Source organism: Gavialis gangeticus, unplaced genomic scaffold, assembly GCF_001723915.1.
Source record: "Gavialis gangeticus isolate Ggan-Ray unplaced genomic scaffold, GavGan_comp1, whole genome shotgun sequence".
Lineage (NCBI taxonomy): Eukaryota > Metazoa > Chordata > Crocodylia > Gavialidae > Gavialis > Gavialis gangeticus.
The window spans coordinates 33,572,893-33,582,697 of record NW_017729028.1 but is presented as its reverse complement, the minus strand read 5'-3'; the positions used below and the strand labels follow the sequence as shown (position 1 = coordinate 33,582,697).

The following is a 9,805-nucleotide window of genomic DNA, read 5'->3' as shown; positions in this document are numbered from 1 at the left end:
CTAGTCTGTTAAGGATGGCCTCCTTGATAATCTTTTCCAAGACCTTCCCCAGGATAGAGGTCAGGCTGATGGGTCTGTAGTTTGCCGGATTTACTCTTCTCCCTTTCTTGAATATAGGCACCACATTGGCCCTCTTTCAATCATCAGGCACTTCACCAGAGCGCCAAGAGTTCTCCAAGATCCATGCCAGTGGCTGAGCTATGATGCTCGCCAGCTCCCCGAGTACCCTGGGGTGTAGATTGTCAGGGCCGGCTGACTTGAAGGTATCTAGCTGTCGAGGTGTTCCTTCACGAGGTCAGCTTTCATGGAGGGCAAAGAATCTCCCTTGCCTGGGCCTCCCTGACCCATAGTGGGCAGGGCCGTCCCATGGGACTGGTGAAAAACTGACGCAAAGTACCCATTTAGCAAGTTCCCTTTTTCCTGGGTGTCCTGATTTGTTCTCTGCAAGTCTGGACTAAAGCAGAGTATTCCTCCTTGGTGGCGGTTCCAGTCCTCCATCCTTAAAAGGAAGACCTACAAAGATGCAGGAGGTCCGCCCAATAAAGTAAAGCTATACACTAAGTAATCCAAATACAGTATATCATAGCTTTCACTTACAATAACTGATGTAACAAAATTTACTATATGCTGTTTTGCTATAAGACATAGCATTTTTGTTAAGTTTCTGGAAGTTGTAAAAAAATAAATAAATAAATAAAGCAAATAGCAGTCTTGTTTATGGACAACCATAAATTGAGGAAGAGAAAAATCAGGAGGGCAAGCAGTATTCCATAATGCTGAAGGAAGAAGGTAAGAATCCTTCTCTCCAAATGTGCAATTTTGACAGAAACATAAATCCAAACTGACTGACACCTTTCATGTCCACAGGAAAACTGATTCAGTCCAGTTCCAAAAGTTTCAGCGAAACAAATGATAATAAAAACAGTAAGAAGCCATTAATTTGAACGTTAGACTCAGCCATCTATGTGGCTGGAGGGGTCCTGTCTACATGGGATACAGGCTGGAGGGAAATTTGGAGAACTCAGCAAATTCAAGAAGAAGACCTGCTCCCCAGTCTGCGTACCACTCTCCGCCCACTTAAGTCTCCAGCTGGCTTAAGTGAGAATCCATGCTGTGCTGTCACAGGCAGCCAGACTTTTTGGGATAAATGTCTATTTTTGTGTTCTGAAGTGCAAGCAAATAAAAGGTTGGGCTGTAGACCTGTTTCTGCCTCTTATCAGTAGCCATCCTGCAAGATCACCTGTAATATGGATAACAAATTGCTTGAAAAAGAAAAATCCATCATCATGGAGGAAGATGAAGGTGGTACGTAGCCACAGGATACAAAGGAGCATCCATACATTTGGACCACAACACAGCTCAATCCCACAGAGAGATCAAGTGCCGACTTGGGCCTTGGAGATGACTTGCAAAAATCTTAACCACTGGGTAACAAGGATCTTGGCAATCCCCAAATTGGCAGGTGCGCGGCTGAAATTGCAGTTAAGCATGATCACAACAAATTTACAGCTAACCTGGTCTGCTTAAGATACAGCCAATAGCTTTATTTGAAGATCAACAGAAGAGCATACTCAACCAGTGTATCTGCTCCAGATCCCAGCCATAAACACTGTATATGCCAGGAAAAGAAATTCCATGATTTATCATGAAGTTTCACAGATTTCCTACCATAAGTGAGCCCATCTCACTCTACCACATCTCTTAAGAAAACTAAGGTTAGACAACAAAGCCAACATCACTGGGACCAGGAAACATCCTACCTACCTTATGAACACCCCTGCTCCTGTAGCAAGCTACTGTTTCTTCTAATATTTACCCATACTTCTTTATGCAGAGCAGACCATAGTCTCTGAACTGTCAGATTCTCCTTTTCCAATGAGCTGCCTCATCACAACAATACACTGGAAATGCACATCTATGAAGTGGTGGTTTCCTTTACCTCTCTGGGCCAGAATTCCCGTCCCTCCAGCTGGTCCTGCAAATAATCACGAATGATGTTGGTTTTCTGCAGGAAAAGTCCCATGGAATTTGCAAGCTCTGTGTCCTGTCCTACGATAGGGTCTTCAAGCTCCGAAGCAGAGAAGAGACGGGAAAGACCAATCCCTACCAGTCCAGCAACATAGTGGCAATACTGCAAAAATTGGGGAGGAAAAAAAAAAAGAGTTCTGAGAAATGTATCTTCCAGAGTTCCTGAGGTTTCAAGAAAATTAGCAGTTACTTAACCAGCTTATTCTGGGCAGCTCTGTAGGACTTTCCCCAGAATAATTCCCCTGTTTGCCCATCAAACCTGGCTGGACCAATGCCACTGACATTTAGGTACCATCCTTGACCCCAGAGCACCAGGCAACAAGTACTCCATGGCACAGCTGCCTTTGCTGAACAGACAACAACCTCCCAACATGAATGTGTTTCTGCAGGAGGCCAGGCAAGGCCTCTAGCTGGGGCTGTGCACATTGCCCCGAGCTGGTTCCTTCACTGCTCAGACATCCCTACCTTGTCCAAATCCTGCACGGAGTTGACCTTCTTTTCCAAGTACTCTGCCATTCCCACTCCCATCTTACGACAAATATCAGTGATCACATCCTGATACACCTCAGCCAGGTTCCTGAACTCCAAGGAGATCTACAGCAGAAACCACAAAGAGATATGCACAGTGTCAAAGCAAAGCAGAGTCTGGTATTCATGAACAGACTAGGACCAAGCAACACAGGGACTGTTTAGTAGGTTCTTCTCCTGCTCTCGCTGTTGGCTAAACTCCCATTGACTGAAGATGGTGCAGGACCAAGTCTTTGTGTGCAGTGAACACATGCTCAATAGCTCCTCTGGCCTTTGACCATCGCTCAGATGCTATGTGTATCTTCCTAACGGTGTGCAACTTGGGCCTGTTTCACTTGGGAGTCCAGAAATGCAGAAGGTACAAAATAGAAGTGTAGGGCACCACATGTAACTTATGGGAAAGCCCTGTCAGAGGACTACTTGGTGAAGCAGCAAGAACAGACTCCCAGTGTTGGACTCCCTACCATCTCACACTCTCTCAAGATCATGCTCTCTCCAGACTTTAGTATGTGCCAGTTGCAGTGGGCCCTTTCTCCATGAAAAGCAGCAGTCACCACACCAGGACCCAGGAGACTGCAGCTCTATTCTCAGCTCTACCCAGCTGGCTGGGAGATACCAGGCAAGTCACTGCCACTCTGTGCTACAGTTTCTTCTTATATAAAAGCTAGTGACAGCGATAACTACTTTTTTTGTACACGACCCAATATTCCTTTAAAAAGAAAAAAAATCTACTGATGAAGTATACTGTATGTAGATACTGTTTGACGGTTTCTGGTAGACACTAACTCTTTACCAGTTTCTAGGCATAGGTGAATTAATGAATGGGCAAGCTGGGCATGAGCCTGGCGCCCCTACCAATTTGGGGCCCTGGCCCCAAGATCTTTATCAGCAGGGAAGTGAAAGCCAGAGTTTTAAACTCGGCACCCATTTTGGGCACCAAGTTTAAAACTGCGGCTTTCACCTTGGCTTCCCTGGGAGCTGGAAGCAGGGCTTCTCCACCAATGGGGTGGAGTTGGACCGGGATGGGGTCCAGCTAGAGAGCCATGCTGTGCTTTTGTGGGTGATGGTGCTGGGAGGGCCTTGGGGGCTATAGCCCCCTCAGATTCATCTTAGCCCCCCACAGCCACCCCTCCCAGTGCCATCGCCTGCCTGCAGAGACATGGTGCAGTGCTCCCGGCCCAGCCGCCCCTCTGCATCTGCAGGGCTGCACGGGACAGCCAGGCAGCATCTCCCTGCAGGTAAGTGTAACAGGGGCCAGGCCAGGAGCGAGACTGAGCTGTGGGTGGCTGGGAGCTGCCTCTGTGTGATCCAGAGTGGGTGTGGGGGGAGGTCCTGTGAGGGAAAAGTGCATGCCTGTCCATCTGCGTATATGCCTGTATCTAGCTGCCTCTATGTGCCCACGTGCAGAGTGAGAGTAGAGTGTGCGTGCATGTTGGGTCATAGCGGGGGCAGGGAGTGGAGAGAAAAGGTGGGCACGTGCCCCCCCAGCCCGGTGGGATTCCCCCAACCTCCCCTGCCAGCGCTAGTAGGGGAAGGGGCCCCTGGTTCCCACTTATGAAGCCCAGCTCCCATGAGGAGAGGGGGGCCTCCAATTTTGTGCTTGTCCAGGGCCCCAGTATACATGAATCCATCTCTGTTTCTAGAAGATGTGTATCAAAATAGCATTGTATTTTGCAATTAAGTTTTGAACATTGCACTGCATTGCAAAATGGCATCTGTATCAAAATTGCAATGAGGTTTTGAACATGTACTGGAGTCCCTAAAAGACCCAGAGAGTGTAACTAGCCAGAAGATTATTTCAGAGAATAGCATTCCCTTCAGTACCTTTTTCAAAGAATAGACCTAATAAATTATTAACATGTTTGCCCACCTCTATTGTAGTGACATTCCTGAATCTGAATGCCAAGACCTTTTCTTGAAAGCAAGGCCATCAACACCTATTCTTGGTAGGTGGCTCATGGCCACCAATGAATATCTGGAATTTCAGGGAGGCCTGTGGAACCCAAATTCCATCGACTATCACGTTACTTTTTGAAAATCCCAGCCTCAATATCAAGTTACCGTGGGCTGGGCGACAGAAATGATCCCACGCTCCCTTATAAAAATACCAAGCCCAAGACTGCAGTGGAAGTCACATCCAAACCTTGAGCTGTACGAAGAAAATTTCCATGCACATTCTCAGCTGCTTCATCAGTTGCAAATATTGGGAAGGGAGTGGGAGTAATTTTAAGGGACAGTAACTATTATGGAGCCTGTCCCAAGGTTTATTGACTGATCACACAGATCCTTCCATTCCCTTATATATCTAATAATTCACAATTATGCACCAGAAATTCTGTGCAGATCTGGGGAGTTGTAATTCAGGAAACTTGGGCTACTACTCCACGTGTTTTTATGTGCTCCCTCCCACCCAACATCTTAGTGCCTCAGCAGAACGGCTTCTGGGTACCAGGCAATGCAAATGTGGCCTTGGGTTGTGGCAAGCCTACTTAAAGCAGGGTGTCAGAATGGTGAGAGGTGCGGGCTTCTGTTCTTTCAAGTACAGCCCGGCATGTCTAAGCTGGGAAGCGCTCAGACAGTTCAGAAATATGCAAACGGAGCTGTGTTCCGCATCCCTCATCCATATTTTGTTCAAACAGCAAATCCTGTAACACTTAAGCAGGGACTGCCAATGACAAAGTCCTCAGCAGCTGACATGTAACCATCACACCAGGGGCGCTATTGCTCTGGCTCAGGCCAAAGCCATTTTTAATGCTCATCAAGTCAGCACAAAACAGTGACCATATAGCTCAGGAGGGGCAGACCATTTACCCGCAGTGGGACTCAGGACTAGATCAGGCTGGATCTGATCCTGTTGGATCAAGATGCAAGAAGGCTTGATAAGCGTACCCGTAAAAGTTAACTCGCAAGCTACTGTGGTGAGGGTGGAAGTGAGGGCTAAGGGCTTACTGTGGGGAAGTCCTCCAGTACTTGCTTGTCCTTCTCCTTGCTTTCGGTGTACCTCCACTCTGGCTGATACAGGTAGGAGTGGAACTCGTGCAGCATTGGGACTTTAGTTTCTAAACTGATGGTCATGTCATCTTCTATGGTGTCCAGGGCTCGGAGAACCAAATAGAATATGCAAACGGCATGACTGCAGGAGAAGGAGAAGTGTAACACATGACTCAATGTTCCCTACTAGACAGGCAAGCAGTTAAAGATTATTCTGTAGCTATGGCTAGAAATAAGAGAGACTGTCAGTTCTGCACATGATTTCCATGCTTTCAGGAAAAGAATGCATGAAGAGAGACAGGCTCAAATCATAACATTCAGACCTTTATTTCTAACATGTTGAGTCTTTGGGAATGATCACATGCAAAACTTTCTTTCAGATCCCTTCATAGTAGAAGAGGATCCACAAATGAAATTCTGAGGCCAAATGTGATCACCTGCGATCACCCATCTGTCTTTAACTATACATCCACCCAGTGGTAACCCTTACAATACTGGTATCTCTTGAGATAATGCCGTGGCAGTCATTACAGACATTTAAGGACATATGCATGGAAGTACAGTATACTCTACATAAGCCTCAAGGCTTAAAAAAAAGGCTACATACTTAACCTGGAGTTCAAATTTAACATCAGCAGACATTGCATGTGCTCAGCTGTGTGTACCTGGTTATGCCCTAGTACAGAGCAACTACCTTGCCCTTCATAAGACAGGAAGATTCAATGTACTCAATCAAACAGCTGTTTGCCTATTAACAACTAGCTACACAAATCCTTGTTTGTGCACCACCAATTTTGCAGCTCTTGCTTGGAAATGGAGAGGTGCCAATCAGTTTCCCCAATTATTCGGCAGTTCAGTGGAGCATAAGTAGATGGCTTCCTTGGGGCACATCTTCACTGCGTAGGACAAGATACAATTTTGTACTACCAACTCCCATACAGCATCTGCTGCTCCAATATTTGAAGTTATTCAGTTCCTTCTGCAGGACGTGCTCATCCTAGCTTGCACCATGGATAAATTTTCTTAGCATCCCCCTGTATTTTGCCCCAGGTCGTTAAAGAAAGTATTAAACAGGAGCCTGATAGGTTACTAGTGCAATCTCCTTCTGTCCTTCCCAACACAACCTGCTGTCATCTTTTGACCACATATCTACCAGCCTTGCTCTAATCCCCAGCTTTTCCAGTTACACTGATCATTTCCAATCTGGCACCATCTCAAATGCCTTACTGAAGTCTTTGTGTTATTGCTGCAGCCCAAATCAACTACCTATGTCCAGACAAATTACATGACATTCTGCATGTAACTAGAACTTTAACAATCTCTGCTCTCTCCTATGCCTGAAGGGTGTGCGTGCACAAGAGCTTGCAAATAAAATAATTTGTTTACAAATATCTAGTTAGTTAGCCTAATAAAAGATACCACCTCTTCCATGACTTCCGAATTCCTTATGACATTCTGCAAGCATTTCCCTTTTTAGGGCTGACAAATCCACTCCTGGTTTGTCAAACGCTAATAACAACTTCAAGTGCCTTTAACCTTTATGCCAAAAAGTGACTTATAAGCTTGCACTTGAAATCTTAGATGCAATGGGCAGATGCCATGGACACGTGCAATGTTCAAGTTCCAGTGTGCATTGTTGGCCACTGCCTCTTTTCAACACAGGTTTTAATACATTTACCAGTGAAGCTACTGTATCATTAACAAAATGACATGCAATGCGGATGCAGAGCTCTGATGGCAGCCCAAAGTCCTGCTGCACTGACACAGCCACGCTGCTACCCATCTGGGAAGACTCAGCCAGGGTGGCAATAACAGTGAAATCACCCAAACTCGGCAGCGTTAGGACCCAGGGGCTGTAGCCACTGTAAAAGCTTGATGGCAGGGGGAAGCTGCTCCAGATAAAGGAAGGTGGGAACAACAGGAACTGCTGTGTGGACACCCCTCCAGTTCCCCTCTGAAACTGCTTGGCAGCTCATTTCCAAGGGGCACTAAAATTATAACCAGAAAGCAGCAGCATTTAGTGAGATTAAGAGCGTCTCCAAGGGGAAGCTCCTGCGCTTTAATAAATTCACGGCCCAATTCACTTCTGCAAGAGCTTCCCTAGGACAAAAACACCCGCCTGGAGGGAGGGAAGGGGAAGCTGCAACGCCTCCCTCTGCAGTAGATCCTGCCATTTTGTAAGAACCAAAAGGATGCAAGACAGGAACAGGACTGGGGGGCCCAGAGCCAGGATGAGGACCATGAGCTGGGGTCCTCCTGCTCAGATCCAGGCATTCGCTGATCCACCTGCTTCCAGTCACTGCCCTAAAACTAAGAATCCCGTTTCAAAAGCAATGATAGGTTGTGTCTGCAGATTCTGAATCCTGCCTCTACACTGGCCCGATGTGGGGTTTCAGGCATATCGCCGGCTCTCTCAGCCCAGCCCAGCCCAGCCCAGCCCAGCCCTCCCTCTACACCAAAACCTCAAAAATCCCAGAAACAACAGTAGCTAATTGGGAAAGCAAAAAAAAAAAAAAAGGAGATGCTAGTTCCAGCCCTGAGATTATAAATATAATCCGCCAAGTATGATATAATAAGGATAATACCCACTTCAAAGGGAAACTGCAAGAATTAATTAGCTCCATCTTGTGTCTCACATTAGGAATTAAGCACTAAATGAAAACAGAGCATAAGTCAGCCGAGATCATAATAAGCAATTAAGGATTACAAAATAATAGGAAAATGGCTGGATCATAGCTTTTTACTGCTAAAATGTATACCTCTGGTTGTTTTATTAAGGAGGGGAAAGGTTGTAGAGCTAGAACAATTACACATGGGGCATCAGCTGAACTCTGCCATTAACATGCACGTGTGTAAGTGTGCAGCGCTGCAGAAAATGCCGGCCCTAAACTAGTGGTAAGAAAAAAGGGATGGGAGGGAGCAGAAGCATCACTCATGTGAATCCTTAATTCTGAAATCTTGGGTACTTGTGCCTCATGTGCTCTGATAGGGATGATCCTGCCTCAGGCAGGGGGTTGGACTAGTCCCTTCCAGCCCGACTTCTCTGCACTTCTGCTGACCCAGGGCCGTTCAGTGGCTATCAAACCCTGAAGGCGCCTCAGCTCCCCAAGCCCTCCCTTATCTGTTAAGATTGAGGATCAGCAGTCCTGCTTCTCTGCACGTCCCAAGCAGCTCCTGCTTTCCACCCTGAATTGTGACACGGTGTTTCCATGCCCTGCAGCCCAGCTACTCTGCATGCTGCCTGCATTCCCTGGCAGGAAAAGCAAATCCATGACTATCCCCCCCTACAAACACCTATTCAAGGGATTCAAGCCCAAAAGGGAAAAGGCCTGGTTATGCCAAGCACCGAACACTTGCATGCAGCCACCCAAACAGCCTGCGCTCCGCACAGGATGAGCTGCAACAGGTGTGTTTGCAGATGGCAAAGTGGGAACGAGAGCAAAAGCGGCAGCAACAGGAGCATGAGGTCATGCGACCAACTGGAGCTCAAACCTGGCATGTTTCAAGGAGCCTTTTTTTAAGCCACATTGGAGAGATTAGTGAAAAAAGCAGAGATCAAGGTTCACAAAGTACATTAGGGAGGCAAGGAGGGTGGAGTTTGGGATGAAACAGTTTGGTTAGGTCAGGAAACTTGGGGTTGTTTCTTGGCTACACCAGCGTCTCTATAGAAAGCAAATATTCTTGGAGACAGAAGCAGCCCGATCCTGGGATCGGGAGTGCAAAAGCCAGCAGCGGCGACTAGTCAAGCGCTTGCTTGGCAGAGGTAAAGGCTGCCTATGAAGACCCCAATATCAGATTGGCACGTGGGAAAATAATACGCAGCAAGGCGCTGAGGGGGAGCTTCTCCAGATTCGAGGCACCCGCCCTGGGGGGATCCGCTTACATGGGAGGAGGTGCATACAGGGCCAGGGCCAGGCCTACCCCCCGCGGGGACAGGGCCCCAGTCCTAGCAGCATGGGACGGAAGAGGCCTGGGGGGAGGAGGCCCTGCAGCTCCACCCCCTGCTCCAAGTAAACACGCAGGGTGCTGGCACAGCCCCGCCTCCTGGCCCGGGGGCTGCCGAGCCCTTCCCCCGCACGTAGCAACCCCGCGGGGGGCTCTCACCGCAGCTCCCCGTCCAGCGCCTGGATGACGGCAGCGAAGCTCCGGCTGGTCTGGTTGAGGTGCTGGTAGCAGGCGCGCAGGCTGGCGCGGAGCGGGTCCTGCGGGCAGAGCAGAGGGGGCTGCTGGGCGCGGGGCCAGGCCGGGCAGGCGCCGG

At 48.0% G+C, this 9,805-nt stretch overlaps 1 protein-coding gene across 1 annotated transcript in view; it reads right to left on the bottom strand.

The window, feature by feature from the left end:
* Positions 1–9,805, bottom strand: part of FDFT1 (farnesyl-diphosphate farnesyltransferase 1) — a 17,750-nt gene that overhangs the window by 7,285 nt on the left and 660 nt on the right. Inside the window, exons 2-5 of the mRNA XM_019520918.1 lie at positions 9,652–9,749; positions 5,506–5,689; positions 2,494–2,622; positions 1,940–2,131 (exon numbers count right to left, since the gene is read on the bottom strand). Coding sequence (XP_019376463.1) covers positions 1,940–2,131; positions 2,494–2,622; positions 5,506–5,689; positions 9,652–9,749 — 603 coding nt within the window. The remainder of the gene's footprint in view (positions 1–1,939; positions 2,132–2,493; positions 2,623–5,505; positions 5,690–9,651; positions 9,750–9,805) is intronic.